The sequence below is a fragment of the Rutilus rutilus genome (genome assembly GCF_951802725.1).
Source record: "Rutilus rutilus genome assembly, chromosome: 15".
NCBI lineage: Eukaryota > Metazoa > Chordata > Actinopteri > Cypriniformes > Leuciscidae > Rutilus > Rutilus rutilus.
In genome coordinates, this window is record NC_140220.1 from 9,592,099 (window position 1) to 9,617,623 (window position 25,525).

The following is a 25,525-nucleotide window of genomic DNA, read 5'->3' on the forward strand; positions in this document are numbered from 1 at the left end:
ATAAGCCTGACACTCTCTCTAAAGGAAATTCCTAAACATGGCTTTAACTTCCTCATCAGTGTGAAGAGACAAATAATAAAGCCATTATATTTCTTAATGTGATTTAATGTTTTTGGAAGGATGACAATTAGCAGATACACTGGTTATCCAGTGACAGCTTTGTTCACAATTTAAAAAATCTGATCTGCAGGCTGAAGCTGTGAATTGCAGTCAAGCTGAGGAACAGCCGCCCTACATCCTATTGGCAAGGGCAGCAAAGAACAGGGTCTATTAGTTCAACATTGTGCTAGGAAAACAGTAAATTCAGCCCATGTTTTCAGTGTCAGCTGTTTCCTTTGAAATATGGACCATCTACAGCAGTTCATAAGCGCGCTACATGACGTAAGGATTAGTTAATAATGGGTTTGCAAGGTTCAGATACAGGAATTGAACAAAAAACCAAACATACTTTTGCTTTTTACAGTCTGAATTTGTCATACACTTTGCAAAATTAAAAAATCTGAGATTCAGGGTGTGAGTGATTTTATGAATAATGTTCTGGCAATTGTAAAAGATGTATTTTATTCACATTAGTGTATTGACATGCTATTCAATGCCCCAGTAGAAGACGTCACATCCGTGAGTTCATATGATCACAGAAGAAAAGAAAAAAAAAAGAAAAAAAAAAAACTCAAAATGGAGATTTTGCAACATACAAAATCATGTTTGTAACATACATTTTGTAACGTACAGTCCTGCTGTTCTTATTGATTATACCTTTGATAAAGCATAATTCACCATCAAAACTTTGGTAAAATAGACATATACATCAACTGTATAGAATTAATATACATTCTTTACATAATCTATAAATCACAAATATTACATAGCATTAATTGTGTTAATAAAAAGTCTGAATTACATTGTCAATTTTGACCTTTGTTGTGCAAACTACATCTGTAAGCTTTATGATACAATGTAAACTGAATGAGTATGTTAATATATTTACTTGTAAAAGATATACTGCTAAAAAAACTAAATAAAATGTGCGAGGTAGTGGAAGATCTGAAACATCTCGTTACATCTTGTTGGCTTTCCAGGACAGGTAAGAGTTCCAGGCAACAGCCACGATCTGAACAACAGCTAATCTGAAAAACACAAGCATGAACAAATTACTCTAGTAGAAATCATATATGTGTTACATATACATGCCTTAAAAGAATAATACAAAAAACTAAATCCAGGTAAAACAGACCAGCTGACTCTAGTTGTTAAACCCAGTGGGGAAATAAAGGTGCCAGAAAGAAGTAACATCAAACAATGCACGCATCAAAAATCCCAACATTCAAAATAAAAATAAGAGCCTAATTAAAGTTTCCCAGCTTTAAAATCCTTTCATAATGCTGTGGTGCACACAGGGTTTCTGAGGCACGTCATGAACGTTCTTTTCCCAGTGACGCCCTTAAATCTCCAGCACTGTTGGATTAGTGCCCTGCTGCAATGGACGAATTATCATTATCAATGATCACTTGACTTTTGAGGCTAAAAAGGCTCGTATTTATTAAAAAAAAGAAAGAGCTTTACCTGTGATGGAGAGGGATGAAATAAAAATTGGCTATCTGCACTGGAGGCCAAAGCTGGAAAAATGAAGACATGTTGCATTAAATAGAACTGAACTTTATGAATTGAGAATTAGTAAAATAAATAAAAATAAACGGTGTCAGGTCACTTACATAGTAATTGGAGATCAAGGCATCCATGTAGTCCTATTGGGATATGAAAAATGCAGAGTAAATATATGATCTAACAAAAATGCTGTTTAATATTATTGCTCATAGATCAGGTTAAAGATGTGAACAAACCTGAATTACCCAAAACCTGAAGTATTAAACTTTGGTGGGGAAAAAAGAAATGTGGCTCGTCGAGGAGAGGTGTGCTATTACATTTAAGCAATCAGACTTTTTTTTTTACTTAATGGACGATAAAATACATAAAAACCCAAATTCTACTTAAAGGGCACCTATTATGCAAAATTCACTTTTACATGGTGTTTGAACATAAATGTGTGTTGGCAGTGTGTGTACACAACCACCCTATAATGATAAAAATCCACCAAGTGCTTTTTTTTATAATCCCCATAAATCATAAGCACTGTCTCAGAACAAGCTGTTCTCAGATTCAATGTGACGTCACTTTGCACAGGCCCCTCCCACGACTGTTGATTGACACTGCAGTTTGAGCATAGACCCGCCCTGAGTGAGCTGGACACAGAGTCTGCCATTGTTTCCACGCTTGAGCAGCCGTAGACAAGAATGTCTCCTAAGCGATTGAGGTGTTTTGTTGTTGGATGTAAGAACGAACTTAGTCTTCATTTACTCTTGTTGTTACTCGAGGATGGATCTGTACTGTTCGTGATCCAGCTTATGGTCTCCGGAGCGACAGGCCTAACGTTACTGACCACGGCAGAAATGAAAGTGAGAGCACGCACTTTATGACAGCTCATCGAGTCATTTTACGGATATAAGGTTTACCAGTTTATTAAGCACCCACTGAAAAGGTGTGTATATATTTGTTTACTGTTAGTTCTAACGAGTGTTTTGTGTATTTCGCTGTGTATGTTCAATGATAATGAAAGGGAGAGAGAGAGAGAGAGAGAGAGAGAGAGAGAGAGAGATAGAGTTTATGGATAAGACTTTAATGCACACTTATATAATGTTTATTCGGCTCTTACAGTGATTCTCTGGAGTAAAACTAAGGCTTCATCTTTTGTGTGAGGTACAATAAACTTCACTGAACTCGTCAGTATATTTTGGTCATCATTCGGATGGGGTCTGCTACAAATAACCGTAATTAAACTAAACTATACCTGTTCTATCTCCATACAGCATATATTCTCTGGCTCTGTGGGCATTATTGTCCGACTCCGAGTCGAAATGAACACCGCAACTGAGAGTTTCTGTTCTGATATTATCAGATGAGATTGTCCTGGCTCTGAGAGCGAGCTCGTGAGGCTCCGCCCCCTGGGCCGGCAGCAGCAGTTCATTTGCATTTAAAGGGATACACACTAAAACGGTGCGTTTTTCTGAGCCCTAAAAAAATGACAATTGAAACATGCTGTAAAAAATTATATGTTGGGTATTTTGAGCTAAAACTTCACATACATACTCTGGGGACATCAGAGACTTATTTTACATCTTGTGAAAAGGGGCATAATAGGTGCCCTTTAAGGAAGGAGCATGTCATCATAGAGCATCATTGGCACTTTTTACTTGGGTCAGTAGGCAAACACTTAACCATGTAGAACACCATAGAAACTGCATTAGCAATCGCAGACTGATTTCATCAATCCTATAAGATCATTACAAATCACACTGTACAACATGGATCTAATAAACTTGGGTATGACATGTATGTAAACTGTGAGATGATGAAACCTATTGAATCGTAGGTTACGACGCAAGTTAGTATAGAACATAAAACGTCATCAGCATGTGCTAGTGGTAAACAAATAGAGAAAGATGAATCACACTTTGGCAATTGTGTTGCCTGAAAAAAAGAGGAGAATATGGTCATGGATAGGGAAAAATGCATGCCAACTTGGCATGTATTTTGCAGATGGAGTTTGAGGTAAGTAGTTTTACACCATGTCGCGTTGATCAATATGCCATTTCATGTTGCATGTTTATTGGCTAGCCAGTGGACATGGGTCGTAGCAGCAAACACACTGTGAGATGATCATGCTACATTCAGAAAATGATCGCAGGCTGTCTTTGGTCGCAGGACCGTGACAACAGTCGTCTTTGAACCTCTCTCACTGTACGACGTAGGACCACCGTTTAGGAGCCATAACCACAGAAATCACCACGATTGGTCATCTTTCGTCTGGGACAGCCCAAAATCGTACAATGTGCACCGGGGATAAAAGACACTTTGAGCATCTTAACAACATAGCAATGCCCTAGAAACCACTCACAACCACTCACATTTTCAGGCAACGGATCATAACTAGGCTTAGACCAGAATATAATGAAATATATGAAGTGTTTCTGACCCTGCTTGCTCCTATCTAATATTCCCAGCAATGTTTTGAGCTCATTGACATTTCTTCAAGCATAAGCTGAAGGACTATGTGAGAACCTTAATACAAATTTTTGATTAATATCAATTTTCATGTAATTAAAAATAATCATGCTGTTGCAAAGACCTAATCAGAGAACCATGGCAGCTGCTTTTACAGATCTGTCAAAGGACCCAACTAGAACAGCTGTGAATACACAATAACATTTAGATATTATTCTGCTTGCTCCAGATGAGTCAAAACATTATGACCGCCCGCCTAATATGCTGTTGGTCCTCCGCGTGCTGCCAAAACAGAACGACCCGTTGAGGCATGAGGAATGGTCTCTACAAGACCCCTGAAGTTATCCTGTGGTATCTGGCACTAAGACATTAGCAGCAGAACCTTTGTCTTGAAGTTTGTGAGGTGGAGCCGCTGTGGATCGAACTTGTCGAATATATATATATATATATATATATTACTAGATATACAGTACAGGTCAAAAGTTTGGAAACATTACTATTTTTAATGTTTTTGAAAGAAGTTTCTTCTGCTCATCAAGCCTGCATTTATTTGATCAAAAATACAGAAAAAAAAAGTAATATTGTGATATATTATTACAATTTAAAAATAATTGGTTTTCAGTTTATTATACTTTAAATTATCATTTATTTCTGTGATGCGAAGCTGAATTTTCAGGATCATTACTCCAGTCTATCCCATGATCCTTTAGAAATCACTCTTATATGATGATTCATTATCAAAGTTGGAAACAGTTCTGCTGCTTAATATTTTTTCATAACCTGTGATACTTTTTTAGGATACTTTGATGAATAAAAAGTAAAAAAAAGAAAAAGAAAAAAGAAGCAAATGTTTTAAAAATAGATATCTTTTGTAACAACAATATACACTACTGGTCAGTCATTTTTTTTCTTTCTTTTTTTGAAATAAATCAATACTTTTATTCAGCAAGGATGTGTTAAATTGATAAAAAGTGATAGTAAAGAAGATTTATATTATTAGAATTTTTTTTTTATTTGGAATAAATGCAGTTCTTTTTTTTTTTCTTTTTTTTTTTTATTAGTTTATTTGTCAGGGACAATGTACAAAATACATTAATCTTTCGAAAAGATGTTTTGTACCAGAATTAGCAAAAGCTATTTTCCATCTGTAGTCCCCGGGCAGGTGCACAATATTAAAACATTAAATAAATAAAAAAACGAATCAAAAAACCATAACATCCTAAAATATATACAACATAGTCAAAAACATTTACTTCAATATTACATTTGTAGACTTTAAATGAGCTGATGCTGACACAGCTGGTTATCGATGATGTAATTTTTTAAGTTTCGAGAGAAATTATTCAGATCCACAGATAATTTCAAACTATCTGGGAGTTGATTCCATTGTTTAATGGTTTTATATGAAAAGGCTGTCTGTGCAAAGGCGGAGGATCTTTTCGGGATAGCACAATTTCTGTGAGCAGTGGAGCGGGATGTTCGGTTCGTTTGTTCAGAGTAAAGTTTTATGACTTTTTTCATTGAGGGTGGAGCAATATTATTAACAATTTTGAAAATAGTTCTTAAATTTGTATATCGAATTAGAGAATCAAAACTTAATATTTTATATTTACTGAGGATATTACAGTGATGATAACGAGGGGCTTTTCTGTCAAGCACCTTTAAGGCCTGATTATAGACCGATCTGAGCGGTTTGAGTTTTAACCTTTTATTCATCAAATATATTAGGCAGCAGAACTGTTTCCAACACTCATAATAAATCAGAATATTAGAATGATTTCTAAAGGATCGTGTGATAGACTGGATGTCACATGTGACACTGAAGACTGGAGTAATGATGCTGAAAATTCAGCTTTGCATCACAGGAATAAATGATTTTTTAAAGTATATTCAAACAGAAAACTATTATTTTAAGTTGTAATAATATTTCACAATATTACTGGGTTTTTTTTCTGCATTTTTGATCAAATAAATGCAGCCTTGATAAGCATTAGAGACTTCTTTCAAAAATATCGTAAGGTTTCCAAACTTTTGACCTGTACTGTATATATTACTAACAATTACTAATAAGATTAAAGTGTCTGAAGTAGAAATTCACTGGTTATAATTCCTTTTCTTTCCTTTTTTTTTTTACCTGTTACCTGTTCATTCATGCTTTCATCATGTCATGACGCTGGTTCTTAAACCCAGCCTGAGGGTCTCCACTGAGGCAGAGAGTGGTCAAGGTTCCCTTTAAGTGCTGTAAGAGCTCCACAACTACGTCCCACCGCATCAACCACAAGTCAACACCCTCCTATCCCTGGTGCCATATAAAAATCAAGTCATCTGGAACATGAAGGCCCTTTTCTCTGCTAGTGTCATCTTTTGAAAGGTCATCTTGGTGAGACTGAGTGTGTAAAAAGAAGCCCGTATTAGAAACTTGTGCTCTTTCTGTTTGTACTCTTCGCCTTAACAGTTTCTAATTAAGAACGAACAAGGCATCAGCCACCTGGGGTGAAACCACCGCGGGCCCGAGACGTCATTATATTGTTCCCGCTGAATTTGACGTCACGGGAATTTAGCCCCTGAGGAACTGAGAGAGCTTTTCATTTTTTGGACCGTTTTGAATACACAAAGACAGAGAACACAAGAGGGATGCTAATATTCTACATCTTTAGAAGTGAGCAACATCAAAAACCAGCCAAATCCTGAATGCCCTAGAAAAAACCCACAAGCATAAAGCTGTAAGCAACTGTTAACAATGATCAAACCAGAGATTCAGAAACAACCCCGAAGAGTTGAATGTGCCGTGTTCTTGTCAGTTCATTTTGACATTGATCTATTATAGCACCAGGTTATAAAGCGTCAAACGGCTCATGATGAAAACAATAATGAGCGGATTAGTTGTTGGTTCTAATCTTGGATTTTCGGCGAGCTAATGTGCACTTAACCTTTCAATATAACATCAAAAGCTGCGCAACTCTCTAGACTCACACTTGATGATGTTGTTTGCACTTGCTGTCATTTGGTAAAGTTAGAGAAAGTAGTCATTGGGGAGATGGCATTTACCTTGACTTCACAGATTATGTAGGCAACTCTAATTGTTTTAGCAATTGTATGTCTTTGCCAAAGTTATGTTGATTTACTTCAGATTAGCTGTGCATTTTTAAGAAATATAATTATATAAATTTATTTAATTTAATTATTATATTAAATGACTTAAATTAAGTCTTCTTTTCATAAAAATGAAGAGTGCATTTTTGTTGTTGCTTGAAAACATTTTTTTGCAGTTCAATTTGGTACACTTTACCTTTAAAAAAGAACTTTTTAATTAACTATATATTAAATATAAATTATATTAACGGTGCCTGGTTCGTTCTTAATGACATATACAAGACAAATATGTTTAGTCATCATTTTTAGATTTATAGTAAAATATGTTTGTTTAACTTCAGAATTTTCCTAAGAACCCCTGATTTGAAAGAAAGAACAAAAGAAAAGGAAAAAAGAAAATACAAAGAAAAGCAAAAGGAAAAAAAGAAAGGAATAAAAAGAAAAGGAAAGAAAGATAAAAAAAAGAAAAGAAAAAAAGAAAAGGTAAAAAGAAAAACTCAAGTAAAATAAGATAAAAAAAGAAGAAGAAAAAAGTGGCCAGAAAAAAGTGAAAAGAAAAGAAAGTAAAATGAAAGTTGTAAAAAGAAAAGCAAGAAAAGGACAAACAAAAGAGAAGAGATGAAGAGAAGAGATGAAGAGAAGAGATGAGAAGAGATGAAGAGAGGAGATGAAGAGAAGAGATGAAGAGAGGAGATGAAGAGAAGAGATGAAGAGAGGAGATGAAGAGAAGAGATGAGAAGAGATGAAGAGAAGAGGAGAAGAGATGAAGAGAAGAGAAGACATGAGAAGAGATGTAGAGAAGATGAGAAGAGATGAAGAGAGGAGATGAAGAGAAGAGGAGAAGACAAGAGATGTGACTTAAATCAGTGACTTAAATCAGTCTAGGAGGTATTTAATCGTAATCATATTAATAATATAAATTATAGTTATTAATTATCAATAAGTAAAAAGAAAAGAAAAAGACAGACAGAAAAAAGGAGAAGAGAAGAGAAGAGAAGAGAAGAGAAGAGAAGAGAAGAGAAGAGAAGAGAAGAGAAGAGAAGAGAAGAGAAGAGAAGAGAAGAGCAGATCACGTTAAGGATTCTTTCCACTTATTTAGCAGTTGCATTGGTCCTAAAGCGACACAGAGTTGACTAACTGAAGCCCAGTTTCCCTGGAGATCTCCTCAGAACAGTAGCCTGTGTTTAGTTCTGCTTTAAAGGGCACTTCTGCGAGCAGCATCTGAACTGCCCTCTTGTCACTCTCGTATCACCAAATTGCCTGACCTATAGCCATTATAAACAAAGGCTCGTCCACAACAAGCCATGGGTTTTAATCAGCATCAGGGGTCCTGTTTAAAACAAAAACAGCCCTACTAATAACTAGCAGGTACAAAATGTGTTTTAATGGATCGGAGTGATATTCTTTAAATCGAGTCGCAGAGTAGCAGCGCCAAAGTTAGTGATTGGCTTTCAGCTCACATTGGCTGTTTGGGTTAATGAGAGCATTTATCATTAGCTTTCTGTCTTTTCTGGCATTTAGGTGACTGACCTTTCAGTCTCATTTTAACTCCGCCACCTTCCCTACATAAATAATTGATGGCCACACTCAGAGACACTGCTGCGTCAAGCGTTGTTCCTACAAGCCCATGAGTCACTCCTCGCTGGTCCAGCCCTCCGTCCCTTCATCCCTCCATCCCCGGAAATACAGTACTGTGCAAAAGTCTTAGGCATGTTAATATAGGCATTGTACCGTGCTAATATAAGGATCACAGGACAGGGAGTGGACTTTCAGGAATACCGATGGAGTAGGAAAATATTTACATTGGCAGTGAGGAACTTTGGGATAAGGAACATTATAGGATATGAAGGATATATATTCATCAAAGAACCCTGACATTTTTTTTATCACGATTCCCACAAAAATATTAAGCAGCACAACTGTTTTTAACATATATAATAATAAGAAATATTTCTTGAGCAGCAAATCGGCATATTAGAATGATTTCTGAAGGATCATGTGACACTGAAGACTGGAGTAATGATGCTGAAAATTCAGCGTTGCCTTTACAGGAATAAATTACATTTTAAAAAGTTACTTTAAATTGTAATAATACATCACTATATTACTGTTTTTTACTATATTTGTGATCAAATAAATCCAGCCTTGGTCAGCATAAGAGACTTCTTTCAAAAACATTTAAAATCTTATCAACCCCAAACTTTTGAATGGTAGTATATATTTTATTTGTATATTGTTTTTTATTTTTATTAATTATTATATTAATTATATACTAGTCATTTGTGTTGTCACAATGCCAATTTTTAATCCAGGCTTGTGATGAAAACTGACCCTCTTGAGTTTGGCCACATTCTCCTCCACAGTCAGTCCATTGAGCGCTCCAGATATTCCCAGAAAGGCACCCAAGAAACACGGAGCAAAGCACACCTGTGGATATACAAAGACCTGATTAGATCAGAGAGCACCTACTGTAACTGTTCATTTATAGATGACATATAAATGTACATGATCAATCAAGTTCAGTGTTCATAATAAATACCATTATACAGCTAATCCAGCCTAATTGTTAATTTATAGACTACTGGCGCACATTTTCACATCTGATGAAATATGCATTCAATGCGCATATTGAAAGCTATCAAGGAGACAATGACAGACTGATGCATCCATTTATTATTAGCACACTAGATCACTGGAATTCCTTCATGTGTGGTTTTCCAAAGGACATCCCAAGCAGATTTGTTACAGATATAATCATAAAAAAAATGTGTCAAACACAAACTAAAACCAGCCTCTTTGCTTCTCCTTTGACTTTAGGGTAGAAATTCCACAATGTTTTATCCTTTATCTATCTATAAATTACAGAAATGTCTGTCTGTATGTCAGTATGTCTGTCTGTTATTCGCATATCTCTCGAACCGTTAGTCCGATGGATTTCAAATGCAAAAGATATTGTTAAATATATCGGTATTCGGTAATAGAAGCCCCAAGAAGGTTGTGGTTTAAAAATAAACATTCTGACATAAACACTCTGTCAGCTACACTGTTTACTTCTGAATATTATAGTTTGGTTCCAAAACGTGATAAATCCATTTTGATTAATTTGAGTAAAAATGTGTTTTCTTTACCAAGAAAGTGGCAAGATGAAAACCACTATTTTCTGTTTCAAACTTTCACATAGCATCTTTAGGTTATAATAATAAAAAATTCAAATCCAGATTTTGATTTTCAAAGATTTATTATAAAAACGGATTATTTTCCCCCAAAAATGCAATAAATTCATGACACTTTTTTTTTCAAAGTGCAATTAATCCATTGAATAAATATTAAAGTTATTTTTTATCATATTGAAACTGTTGAAATCAGCCATCGCTAAGAATCAGCACACAAAAACTGATTTTGCACGGGCACTTTGCACTGCTTCCTGAATCGACGCGCTTATTCATTTGTGGATGTTAACTGAATCTGTAAGTCAGCTATGCTGTTTACTTCTGAATATTATATTTAATTCTGGTGCGCTTAACGTTATCGCTACTGTGTAATAGTAGCCTATGCTATTCACCAACTAAACATATCCTATTCAATGCGTTCACAGTCTCTTTCACGGCCATCATTTGTAGTAGCCTATACACAAACTGTTTGCTCAAGCATAGCGTTTTCTCGGAGTTCACTGTGTGCTTTCTACCATGCACAAATAAAAATGTCACTGAACTTTTGCTGTGTAATTGTAACAATGAGCACTCAAACACACCAAACCAACAATCACTAAACACACACTCAAAAACTGATTTTGCACAGGCATTTTGCACTAGTAATTTTAAATGGCAAGAAAAATGGCCTTTCACAGGGCATGTAAAGTGATGTAAGTTATGGACATGCTGGCATTACCTGCTACTGACTGTTGGAATCTTTAGCTATTAAGCCATATTTGATTCATAATATTTTACAAAATGGACAATTGAAATATCAAATGACTTCCACATCTGTGGACCTCTTTTCCTTAAGGTTTACACAGAAATTTAGAAAGTGGGTCTCTAAAAATAGCCATAGAATCTCTTTTCTGAATAAATGTGGGAGAGCAGGCTGGCGTTGCGAGCGCTGTTGTTTGGGTGTAATCCGGTGATGGGGAGAGGGCCTGTCTTGCGTGCTTTTGTCCGCTTCATCCTGTACATTCATTCCACCAATCATGTAAACAATGACTTATGCAAACACTCATTTGTTTGACTGCCTATCAGGAGATGGATTACTTGACATGCATGAAGGGAGAGCTCAGATGAGATACCCAAAAGGGATAGAGTACGTAGCAGCGCCAACTATAAATCTCAAAATAAATAGCAGCTTCTAAGCACTTTAAATGTATCTGCAGACTCCCAAAAAAAGACACAACAGTCAGCTCCAAGGACAACTTTCCATGTGTCTATTTATAACTAAGACAGGAAAGACATTTTGAAACATACCGAATGTTGAGATCTGATTTTATTGTTGGTCTTTTGTATTGCTTTTATTAATACGGTGGGGAGAAAAGGGAGGACAGCATGGGGGAATATTCATCTTTGAATGCAGATCATCTGAATGAGCATCGACAATGTTCATCAATCTCTTATTTAAAAGTATTATAAATTATTAATAATAATATATTGTAACACTTTCATATATATGTATGTATGTATGTATGTATGTGTGTGTGTGTATATGTGTGTGTGTATATATATATATACATATACACACACACACACATACAGGGTTTGAAATGAACACCGGGTAACGCTGTCAAATCACTAGCCAAGTTGGAGTGTTGTGTTTACTCACTTTGCTGGGGAAGTTCATGCAAGACAAATCTGCGCAGATTTAGTGCAAATACTCAACTCGTGAGTCATCAGGATATATTAAAAACAGCGTATTGCGCAGAATCTACACATATCTGGCTTACTTGAACACACGTCACTACGCAACAAATATACAGTGTGTGTGTGTGTGTGTGTCTATATATTATCTGGTTCATTTCTTCTTTTTTGGCTAGTAGAAGTTCTGAATGGCCGGTAACTTAAAAATTTTGTAGCCAAATTGGCTGGTGGGTGAAAAAAGTTAGTTATACATATATATATATACATATACACACACACACACACACGTCACAAATGTGTATTAATACTGACGATATTAATACCATGTAGATCTCACACACACAAAAAATTACTGCAATATATTGCTCACCTGGTCAACCAGCATTTTCTTCAGAGCTGCACTTTTAGTACCACCAGTAACAAGTTTGTCCAGCACCTTGTACCATCCACCGACCACTGGACCCTGCAAAACACAGGAAACATAATTAAATATGTGAAGCACTTTAAAAAAAATTCAAACACTTCAGTAAACAATCATGAACACAAGCTCAGAACATTGAGGTCGTGCCAGTGGTTTAATTTGTTTATGACGTGATTCTGAAACCAGCGGGCTGTAATTAGCTCCAATCCTCTGTGAATTAATGAGCTTTCTTTTCATTTCCCAGTGTGGTTTCAGTCTGGGCCTGATTAGTAAACTGATCAATAAATGTGTCAAACAGTGTCCGCCGGGGGTGTTTCAGTCAACGATGACAACTGAATTCTTCGGTTAATCTCTCTTTTAATGCAATTATAATTTGTGGTTCAGCTGCATCGATGTAAAATCACCCACCAATGCTAAATTATGCATATGGGTGTCTTTAACAAACAGCTGTGCACTTGTTTGAGAAGACGTTTGTCATTTTTCTAAGCAGTGATGATATATAGCAGCTGTATGCCATCTTTCTGTATTTTTTCCTTTTTGCAAAACAAAGGATGTCATACGACACATTAAATGATTAATACTGAGCTTCTGCTTAATTCGGTTGATTGGGCAATAAGAACACAGCCTATAACCATAAACCGCCAACAAAAAATAAGCACGTCAGAAATGCAATATAATTACAGCTCAATGGACAGAAAATCTTTCACAGATTTCCACAGGAGATACAGGACAAATTTTACCTTCTGAGTTCTGACCTATGGTTCGCACTTTTGTTCTAAACGCAGTTCTTACTGCACTAATAATAACGACTGAGGTCTGATGTTTAAAACACTCAGACTTGTAAAAGCTTTAAATCATACAGGCCATTTGCAGATTAGTCCTCAAGTCATTTGAACAGAACAAGTGCATTAGTGCTTTGTGTGTGTGAGAGAGAGGGAGGAAGGGAAGAGCAGGATGATCAATATGTCAATCACTGTGTGCAGTTACGCAACTTCATCACCTGTTCCAACAAATGACACCATACACATGATCTGTAATGGCCATAACACAACAGTCATAACACAACTGACATTTTGCAACATATCATTATTCTTTTTTGTCTTTGTGAAATTGTTTTGTTATTATCTAATGTAAAAGTAATTCTGAACTGGAAATAGTTGTTTTTATTTCCAGGTTAAAACAGCGAGTGCTTTTGAGAATGAAAAAGAAAGAATTTTTTTTTGTTGCAAGGATTATGTGGCTTCAAATCTTTAACAGTCATGCAATCGTTTGAAATTTATTGTAAAAAAAGTACGAGTTTTTTTTTTATTTTTAAGAAATGTATTATTTTATTCAGCGAGGATGGATTAAATGTATCAGATTTGTGAGTAAAGACATTTATAATCTTTCAAAAGATTTCTTTTTCAAATAAATGTATCATGGTTTCTGCAAAAATAATAAGCAGTGGAACTGTTTTCAAAAATTAATAATAATAATAATAATAATAATAATAAGATAATGATTCTTGAGCAACCAAATCAACATATTCGAATTTCTAGAAAATCATGTAGGAGCAATGGCTGCTGAAAATTGTGTTTTACATAACAGGAATAAATTACATTTTTAAAATATTCAACAGTTGTTCTGAATTGTAATAATATTTTGCAATATTACTGATTTTAATGCATTTATGATCAAATAAATGCCATCTTGGTTAGCATAAGAGACTTAAAAAAAAAAAAACAACAACATCAATTATAATGGATTAACATCAATCCAAAGTTCCAAAGCTGGAGGATCTCAAAATGCAATGAACCACATGCAGATGGAACAGAATCACAGGAGACTTACGACGAAGAAGAAGCCAATGCTCATCATCTTTGCGGTGCGTCTCACGCTGTGATTGGCCAGTCCACGGCGCTCAATCAGCTGCTGGGAGATGACATCACCCACACCCACCAGAGAGCCTGGAAGAGAGGGAGAAAGAGGGGGTGCCAGTCAGGCATCTGTTTGCCCCCACTGCCCAGCGTGAAGGCTCGCACTCAGGTAATCATGCCAAAAGAGAATTGACAGGAAAGACTCTTTCAAGATTTTTGCTGCCCCATTCACTCCATACTGACTGAGAGAAGAGAGCAAGGCTAAGGATAACAGAAAGAAGTTGTAAAGGATAACAAATCCTGACCTTTTGACCTTTAGACACTACCGTTCCAAAGTTTGGGGTCAGTATTAAAAAAAATAAAAATTAGTACTATAGTTCAGTAGTGTACATAATATTACAATCTTTATTTTTTTACAAATTCTACCATGTACTGACTTAATTACATTTATACTTCTACTATGATTCAAAAACGTATTATTTAGTAATTGTATAAAAATAACAGTAGACGACTCAAAATAACAGAGATCATAACTATAGTAAAACAAAGACGCAAAGACTTCAAGAAATCCATCCAGTCACTCCACAATGACCTTTAAATGTCACATTGTAAACTTCACGTTGCATCGAGACCCCCTTAGGAACACCATGGGAGGTTGTTTTCTAATAGCAGGGACAGATGTTATCCTGTAAAACACCATTAGTCAAATAAGCCATGCAACAAATTTCTGAAAACACTCCGGAAACATTTGAATCCATTGCAGAAAGTAATACCAAACTCTAATTTATTAATCAAAATGTTTCAAAAGCTCCACAATGTGACCTGACGCAAGATTTATTTGACAACTTTTCCTCTTACAGACCAACTTGAAAAGTCTTCCGTCTTTAGTACTGTCCATTTGCACTATTACTGGTATTGGATGCATGAATAAATTCATTTCAAAGTGTTTAAGCAACTAAACCAAGAGACACCTTTAAACGTTAGTACAGTAGTGGCCAAAAGTGATGTCCAAACAAGGAAAATTGGCTCCTTCCTTTATTCAAACTTTTAAACAATAATTAAATATTTTGTATGCCGGTACCGGTTTTGGATACTGCTCATGTTCTGGATGTGAATGGTCCCAATGTCCACATAATTATTTCAAACCACAGTGAGAGAACTAGAATGTAAAGTGCTGTGGTTGGTCAAGGAAGACTAGTGAGCATTTTGACAGGAGGATAAAAATCAACTGAATGTGGGACCACTTCAAAATAGCTTCTAAAGACCTGGATGAGAACTACAAACCTCCAATTTCATCTTGAACTGTAAGCCAATGGCTTTAAGAGGCTGGATTGGTAGGTTGTTTACCAGTAAAGAAACCATTTATTAGTTTTATCTACTGCAAAAAATATCTGCAAAAGAAAACAAGGACTGGAGAGTGGAAGATTGGGGCCGTATTCTGCAGTCTGACAAGTCAAAATTTAACAACCTAGCATTGGATGGTGTCAGGTATGTTCGTAGAAGATGAATGAAGTGTTTTAATACCAAATGAACGCATGGTGCCATTAAGCACGGCAGGGGAAACATATTGGTGTAATGGGGATGCATGTCTGCAGCAAGTGTTGGAAGGATCTACAAAGTTGCATCCACTTTGAAAATGGACCAATACTTGGGAATCCTGCTGAACACAATGTAGCCAAGAATGGAGGATCTGTTTGGAGAGCAAATGTGTATTTTCCAACATGATAACGATCCCAAACACACCGTGAATGCAACAAAGTTGCGCACAATTAAAGTGTTCATGCTTAGCATTTTGAAGTCTTCAAGTGGTCTCTTCAGTCCCTTGACCTTAAAGCCATTGAAAACCTTAGGGAAATTATAAACCTAAATTGTGATACGTCATGCAGGTCTTCCAATGAAACTTAACTTTGGGAAGAACTTAAGGAGGATTGGAAAGAAGTTAAGCATGACACATGCGCAAAGTTTAGTGAGTCAGATGTAGACAAAAACAAGGGAGAACCAATAAAATATTAATACCTGATTACACTGAGGTCAATGCATGCTTTATTTCTAGTGCGATTTTTTTGTTGCATAATAGAAAACCATATTTAGTTGTATGCTGGAGTTTGCCTCACTTGCAAAATAATTTTGTCATTAACCAAGTTTATGTATTCTTATACTCTTCATGTTCTGATTGTTTAGAACCTGAAATGTCATTAAAAGCTCAAATGCCCTCCAGACATCACTTTTGGCCACTACTGTATGTGTGCGTTCATCCATTCATCCTTGAGGAATCACTGAATGAACAAAAGCTGTTGAATGTGAGTGATTGAAAGCTTTAGATAGACTGCAGCTCATCACATTCCCCCCATTTTCACACAAACTGTGTGCCAATCACATTGACAGAGCGGTTTCCTCCTAACTGCTGGAAATGTCACAGGTCTCCTTTCTCTACACACACACTTCGATCGTCTGCAGTCAAAGCCGTGAGGGCAGCAAATAGAGCCATGCATTATGCATGTGTACATAAACAGAGACCTCACTGGATATTGACATGTATCGCAAACCCAAAATGAATACAAACCTCAACAAAAGATATAAAACCAATAGAACCCATCAAAAAGGAGGTTTCTTACCTTTTTTTCCACATACACACCTGTGTGGATTGTCACACTGAGACCATTTAATTCAACTCATTTAACTGTGCAAAAGTCTTAAGTATTTTCACCTCAAAAAAATGGTTTTAAGCTAGTTATTTATATAATTTGCTGTAGTGTGTCAAAAGGAAATATCAGTTTACATTTCCAAACATTCCTTTTGCCATTACTTGTAATGATCCAGTGACATTTTTCTATACAAAAGAAGTCTGATGACAGCCGGTGTGCTCCACACAGAGATCTGATCTCACAATCAGAGTCCATCTGGGATTACATAAAAACGGAGACAGACTAAATCCAGAAGAACCGCGACAACGTCTCCAAGACGCCTGAAGAATCCTCCCTGAAAAGCTACTAGTACTGTGAAAAGTTGTATGCACTTGCGTAAAAATGCTGTAAGGTGAGGATGCCTTGAAAAATAGTGTCATAAATAGATTTTATTTATCCATTAACTTCTATTAACTAAATCAAAAAAAATTTGGTGTGACCACCCATGTGTTTAAAATATCTTTTGTCCAGGTACACTTGCACATAGTTTTTCAAGGAGCTTTGGAGGAAGGTTTTTTTCAAGCGTCTTGGAGACTTTGCCACAGTTCTTCTGGATTTAATCTGTGTACAAAAGAAAAAAAATTAGACAGACTAAATCCAGAAGAACTGTGGCAACATCTCCAGGTCACTTGAAGAAACCTGCAAAGCTACCTAGAAAATTAAGTGTACCTAGGACAAAAAGTTTAAAAAAAAAGCACACACTACACAACATAAGATATCTTTAACTATTTTTGATGCAACAGAACCTCAATCAGGTGGATTCACTTCTGATAAGTGAGGTCACTGTTCAAAACACATGGCGAGCTGGAGAGAAGCCGCTATTGTACGCAGCATGCCATAGCAGGAGGGGGGTGAGAGTTGAAATGGCTTGGAGAGGAGAATGCTGGGAACTCTGGTCTCTCTCCAGCAGGTTGTTAACGGCACAGCGGGGTGATCCACCAACAGAAAGACTGTGTCATGCTCTCACTCAACCCCACACAAACACAGCAGGCGAAGCCTTTTCTGATCTGTGAGAGAAACACTCTGGACTCTCCGATTGCATTTTACAAGCACAGGCCTTGTGCTTCACTGCAAACCCTGACATAATGACTCAGTGTTATGACATGACTAATTGTACACAGGCACTGGACTGATGGTACCAGCAGTGGGTTTGTGACACTAACACTGCTTCTAGATTATCTGTTTCTTCAGAAATACCACAGAAAGCCCTGAGTAAGCCGCAAGTTCACAAACCTTTGAAGTTAAGTTTAACAGGGTTTTAAATTAGTATTATATGTATTGGAGGATTCGGTCCTTGGAAGAAGACTTTTTTTGTTGCCAAAAAATCGGGTATATGCTGTAACAAATAATTATCTGTGATTCAGTCACTATTTAAAGCTTATAATAGCAAAAATAATAATATACAACAGCCATTGCTTTTTTTTTTATTATAGGCATTAGTATTAGACTGCTATTGGAAGCAGATCATATTGCCACTTATTTTTCGCAATTCTAACAGTACATTACAGCGAAAACAGGGAATATATGCAAAACCACAACCTATAACATTCAAAGGTTTGGGGTCGGTATGATTTTGTCTTATCTTATGCTCACCAAGGCTGCATTTATTTGATCAAAAATACAGTTAAAAAAACAAAGTGACAAATTTCCATTTAAAATAAAGGTTTTCCATTTTAAAATGTAATTTATTCCTGTAATGGCAAAACTGAAATTTCAGACAGACAATATTATGATTTATAATGTTTTTGTGGAAACCATGATACATTTTTTTCCAGGATTCTTTGAAAAATAGAAAGTTCAAAAGAACAGCTTTTTAAAAATATATAAATCTTTTGTAACATTATAAATGCCTTTACTGTCACTTTTGATAAATTCATTGCATCCAAGCTGATAAAAAAAAAAAAATTCTTTCAAAAAAAAAATTTAACCTAAACTTTTAAATATTAGTATATATGAAATATCAGTTATATTATCATATACTAACATTATATATAAAAGTATTATAAGTATCACTGATTAGACTGCTATTGAATGCATTGGGACTGTTAAAGAAATAAGACAGACCTATAGCCTAATATCGACCATCATCTCGATTATCAGCCATAACATAAATACATTGGTGCATGCCTAATGAAAACACATCTATATAAAGTCAAGCTGTTTACAATGACAACAATGTTTCCACATCAACACCCCCGATCTCTGAACACTCATTACGCTTCACCTTGACTAGCTAATTTGCAGGATCCTTAAAAAAATTATTCTGCAGCCAAATACAGAACTGCCAGGGAGGAGAAATGGAGCAACACATAAAAAAAAAAAATGCAACTGCCTTTAAATTTAGCGGACAGCTGCTTCCTCACACTTGCCCAAATATCATGGTTTACAAAGGACATTCTGCCTTAACAACAGAGCCAAGCGAGGCAACGTAGCCCCTTTTAAGTGACCTAACCTTTTCGTAAAATGTCAAGGAAAGACTAATAATCCAGTATAGCAGACTGAAAAGAGCCAGAAACCTTTGCCATGCTTTTACTGGGTCATCTTATCAAAACAGCAGCAGCTTATTGATCATGGTAGGCAGAACCAGGCAGACAGGAGGGCAGAGGCTGAGTGAGAGCTAACAGCATGTTGTGAAGTGATAATAAACACTTATGTTTTCCACTTCTTGGTTCAACTTGACGTTAACAGGTTGAGAAGCATTGAAGACTAAACTCTAAAAACATCTGTTAAAAATAGCCTGTCCTGGCAGGGACTTTGCACCATGAAAAACAGGGGCTTAAAAGTTATATTCCGGGTCTCCGATTACAAAAAACCCCACCAATTTCAGAGGAAAACAATGTCCATTTATCTAAATTAGCAAAGACGCCGACCCCAACCAACCAAAAACATGGTTGTTTGTCATTACGCTGTGCCAAATAAAATGCAATTTACCACACACTCAGGTGCAATCTGCCCCGTACCTCGTGCCAACTGGAGTATGGCACTCATCTATGCTAAATGCATCTCGAAATATGCTGAAGTCAGCTCAACACTTCCCACCGTCTGTCCTTGAGGGAGAGTCTCAGGGGAAGAACAGCCCTGATTGACGCATCTTGTGCTTAGTGAAATTATCTGTGATCAATTTGGCAGGGATCTGCACGTTCTCCATGGGGACCAGCGGCAGGCTATGGCAACCCTACCCATTTAGCTGATGAGACCAGCGTGACATGGCTTACCTGGGCTACAGTAAACATTTACAAGCCCCATTCATTCAGATTTGCCCTCTTTGGATGACATTGATTTTTTCGGTTCTACATTTAGCACAGATTATGGGGTTAATGCATCGCTAATGACTTGAAAACGGAAATGTAGCGCCTTCATCCCCTCTATTCATTCATTTATTCATTCGCTCATTAATCTCTTCCTCTTCACATCTGTACCCGTTATAAATAAATCCATTTGTCACTTCAACCAAGTGCATCGGTTAAAGCTGAAGTGTGAAATCTCTGTGCCACTAGTGGCAAATAAACAGAATTGCAATAACAATGGGTATATTCCCATCAGCCTGCAGTGCCCTGCGAGGAGGACTTCACAGGGTGTTCAGCTATCTGAAGTGAGAATCAGTCCAAGTGAACATCAATGTAATAGAGTTTGACTAAAATAAATGCAGTGGAATTAATGTGTTTAATTAGTCACAGTTTGCATGCAGTTATTCGAGGATGCAAACATTTTTAATGCAGCCATCACGGTTATGGGTTCCATAAGTTAATACACTACATAATCGACAGTTTGAAGTCAGTAAAGTGAATACATTTTAAATAAATGTTTAAATAAACATGAAATAAATGTTGTTCTTTTGAACTTTCTATTCATCGAAGAATACTGAAAATTTGTATTTGTATAAAATGTTTATTTCCATAAAAATGTATAACAGCACAACTGTTTTGAATTGTGATAATAATAGGAAATGTTTCTAAAAAAAGCATATTCGAATGATTTCGGAAGGATCATGTGACACTGAAGACTGCTGACAAATTCAGCTTTGCCATCACAGACACATTAAAATAGAAAACAATCATTGTATTATTTATTATTTTAATATATCACAGTATTTACTATTTTTGATCAGATATATGCAGCGCTGGTGCACATAAGAGACTTATTTCAAAAACATTAAAAAGACTTTTGAACAGTAGTGTACATCTAATTTCCAACTATATTAATGAAAAAAATTTGAATTAAAATAATGTCTCTTTTCAAACTCCCCATCTGCCATTGGTCAGACAAATAGCATCGCTCATGTCTAAACTCATGTCACTGGTTGGGCTGATCGGGATGCTCAAACAACCTACAAATAGTTGGCTTGTGAAAAACTAGGCCTATTTTAACCTAAAAACTTAACCTTGAACTTCCAACTCACTCAAGTTGTTCACCTTGCCCGAGAATGCCAAGTTTTATTGCATTCGATTTATTTGAAGGTAAGATCACGTCCCTTGGTCCGTGAATAAGCGCTGGTCCACACGACTGTGAAAACATCCAGTTATTATCTAATTTTGAAATAACCCCGCTTCCATCTCATTTAAAGCATCTTGCCGTCTAATATTAAACCTATACCCACATAAGGCTAAAGTTTCTATAAATACTGGAGCACTCCCTGATGTGGAAAACAAAGGCGATGAATCATAGCTCTTGTCTGTAATCTTGATTACATAAAACTCAATCGCTCTGCGGCACGAGGCCACTGGTGATTTTAAGCATGTTGGCCAAGTTGTCAGTGGCAGTCTAGCCAAGCACTAATTAATCCTAAAGCTACAGTTTGAATGACTCATTATGCACCCAACAGCTTGTTTAAGCAGGCTCATTGATTAACAATAAGATGTATTCTCATTCACTCATTTTGTTAAACAAGGTGAACAGATTCCTGTCAAACTGATTAGTTAATGCACAGTAATAACACATGAAATTAAAGCTGAAGTGTGTCTACGGCGACACCAAACGTAAATAAACTTTACACTCCCTGCGTCTGCCATTGTTCTGAAAAACGGTCAATTGATCAGTCTTACCCGAAAAAATATCATGTAAAATCATTCAGAAGACTTTCCAAACAAGACATTTCCCCCAATTGTATGGCTTTAATAAAATAAATAGCCTTTTTAAACTGCACTTAAGTTCTGAAAGCGTTAATGTTTCCATAGTACATTGAACTCTGATCTCAAAAGGCATAGGAAATTTTGATTCCTCATCACCTGAATGTTTTAATCTAGACATCGGCATCTGTGTTCGGCCAAAAAGAAAGTCTCCAGCAGAACAACTCGGACTTTAACCATTCATTAAATATGTTGTTTTGTGCTGTCATCTTCTGGTGCAATGGTGTAATTGCAGCGAAAATACAATTCTTACCCCTTGTTTCACAGACCAGGCTTAAAGGGATAGTTCACTTTGAAATTAATTTTTGATATGTTTTAGCTTACCTCAAGGGCATCCAAGATGTAGGTGTCTTTGTTTCCGCAGTAGTTTCAATTTTGATATTTTTAGGTCAAACCGTTCTTGTCTGTCAGTCATATAATGCATGTCGATGGTCACTGGCTCAAAACACAAGCACAGAGTCCAAATTAAAACAATTCCCCATCGTCCAAATGAAACAATTCCCCATCATAAGTACACATTGATGGCCTAAGACACGAAACGAGCGGTTTGTGTGAGAAAACGAACAGTATTTATATCGTTGTTATCTCTTGAAAACAGCACACGTCCAAATGATCTGACGGCGCGGGCGGGTATAGATATATACATAGATGTCGCCTTGGCTACTGCAGTTCATTGGAACGAAACCGTAGCCAAGGCGACATCTATGTATATATCTATACCCGCCCGCGCCGTCAGATCATTTGGACCGTTTTCTCACACAAACCGCTCGTTTCGTGTCTTAGGCCATCAATGTGTACTTATGATGGGGAATTGTTTCATTTGGACGTGGAGAATTGTTTTAATTTGGACTCTGTGCTTGGGTTTTGAGACAGTGACCATCGACCTGCATTATATGACTGACAGACAAGAACGGTTTGACCTAAAAATATCAAAATTGAAACTACTGCGGAAACAAAGACACCTACATCTTGGATGCCCTCGAGGTAAGCTAAAACATATCAAAAATTAATTTCAAAGTGAACTATCCCTTTAAGCCTAGTCCCAGACTAAAATGCATGTTTGAGCTGTTTCCACTGAACGCAACTTGCACTGACATATCTTAAAATATGTCATTGCCATAGTTTTGTCTCAAGGCCCGGTTTCACAGACAGGGCTTAGATTAAGCCAGGATTAGGCCTAAATAGCTTTTATAAACGTGCCTTAGAAAAAAATAAACATTACTGGGGCCAGTTGCATAAACATAGCCATTATGTTAAGACTGTGTCTTAAGAACTAGTATGATCAACTAGAAGTTAGTTAGGGGTAATCAGTCTTATTGTTCGGTGTCAAATTAGACCAATCTACGTTTTTACTTTAAAATGTTATCAACAGTTTTAAAGAATAAAATTGGATGACTAACTTGTAAGACTAGTCTTAACAGTTTATGCAACTGGCCACAGATGTGCATCTTGAGACAAAACAATGACAGTAACATATTTTAAGATATGTCAGTGCAAGTTGCTTTCAGTTAAAACAGCTCAAAAGTGCATTTTAGTCTGGGACTAGGCTTAAACCTGGTCTGTGAAACCGGGGGCAAATGTCTTGGGTGCAAAAAGTGATAGATAATGTAAACATTCCTGTTTCAATTTTTATATACATTTAATAATAGCATTTAAATTGAAAACAACAGTTAAAATAGACATTCCCTCCCTTAATCTATACTCCCACCCTGTAAAACCCACTGTGACAAAGTTCAAGCAAACAGCTAAGCAGACTGATGCTGAGAAGGGCTCTCCGTTGTTTATATGGCTGATCTATTATTGACGCTTGAAAACAATCCTGCTGTTTAGAAGTGATAGTGCTAACAGGAAAGATAAATATTTAATCAATAGCATCTGAGATGGAGTTGACCTAAAGGGAATTGGGAACATCAACCATAGGGCTACCAAAAAAAAAAGAAAGAAAAGGTGGTGAAAAAGGGAAGAATACAGCTCTTACCCGCAGTTATAATCTGTACTGTCCATGGACGTTTGGCTATCAGCAGCTGATAAGATCTCCAAAGACCCGCCATGGGACAAAGTCTAAGAAAAACAAGACCACTGAAATTACTCCAATGAAAACTGATGCAGAAGTAGAAAAATTGCTGACAATTTAAAGCTATATTAGTATGTGGCTGGCCAGAATAATATCAACGTCATGTCATGGTATTCAGTTATTTAGAGAAAAATATTCAAACAAATATCTCTTTGTTAATTTATGAAACACGTAAATGCAACATGTAATTTTATGCAGATTTATGCAACACGTGCTTTATTGCTATGACAAATATTTTTATATTCCTATTGCCAAAGCATTTACAGCGATTGTTGCGTCCAGTTAAAATTGCTAATTTATATTTTGTTGCCTCAAAAAAAAAAAAACACTAATTATTAAGAATTTTAAAGCATAAAATAATACATTAGCTCTTCAAGTAAAGGTAAAGCATAATCATAAAACAACTCTGTCCCTTGAGATCAACTTTCCTGCAAAGTTTCTCCAACCACTAACAGTCATTCATTTGGAAACTGGACTAACGTTACAATGTCGCGTTGTACATTTTTGATTCAATAAAAAGAATCGGCTCAAAATAGTCATTTATTCGGACTAAATTTAGTGCTGAATAGTAGGAATCTATGTCAAAGTATTTTAGTGCGGTAAAACGCATTTTCGAGAACTTTTAACCGAACTGATTTTAAAAGTCCCGTCGCATCCGTACAGTGAGGAAAGGCGCGCGCTCTGGTGATCAAAAGCGCGTGCAAAAAATCATGATGAATTTCCAAACTTCAAAACCAAACGATAATTTATGTTTTACTCAGTCGGATAAGGGTAACTCTTTTTCTTACTTTAGTGACGCATACAACTAATAATGTACCATCCGTTGTACACGTGCAGACACTATATCACGTAACCAATCTTTCGTAATTGTATTTAATTTATTTTACGACTCCTGCACAGAAAGTTTTGACCGGTACCGTGGCTTATGTTAGAAGTTTAGTCCTACCTTGTCACGTAAACAGAAGTGGTACAATGAGTGTCCGAGATGTTGTCGTTGCTGAAATTAAAGCGGTACGACTGCTGCTTTAAACGACTAACGTTAAGTCAAAAGAGGACGGAAAGTGACTTCAGATCAGAAGATGTGGCTGCAGTTTAAACACACACGCTGAAATTAATTCAGTCTTGCATCAGGACAACTTGATAAGTGGTTGACAATTCAATTTTACACCATAGTCAACAATTTAGCGTGATGCTTGAGCGTGCAGTCTGTGTGAAGCAAGCTAAAGGTTCAAGCTGAGGCAATAAGATGTTTCAAAATAAAAGTCTAATGACCATTGAAATATAAACGGTTTTGTGTGCCGTTTTTAAAACACTTAGTTTAAGTCTTAAATTAGAATAAAAACTTGAATTAAAAGGACCATGAAAAAT

General features: G+C 36.3%; 1 protein-coding gene across 1 annotated transcript; it reads right to left on the reverse strand.

The window, feature by feature from the left end:
* Nucleotides 1–544: 544 nt before the first annotated feature.
* mpv17 (mitochondrial inner membrane protein MPV17) lies at nt 545–25,374 on the reverse strand. Its single transcript, XM_084431468.1, has 8 exons — nt 25,104–25,374; nt 24,062–24,144; nt 14,248–14,363; nt 12,367–12,459; nt 9,484–9,579; nt 1,713–1,745; nt 1,564–1,616; nt 545–1,127 (listed from the first exon to the last, which is right to left on the reverse strand). The coding sequence occupies exons 2-8, from the start codon at nt 24,132–24,134 to the stop codon at nt 1,058–1,060; spliced, it is 534 nt and encodes a 177-aa protein (XP_084287594.1). The 5' UTR covers nt 24,135–24,144; nt 25,104–25,374; the 3' UTR covers nt 545–1,057.
* Between the last annotated feature and the right edge of the window lie 151 nt (nt 25,375–25,525).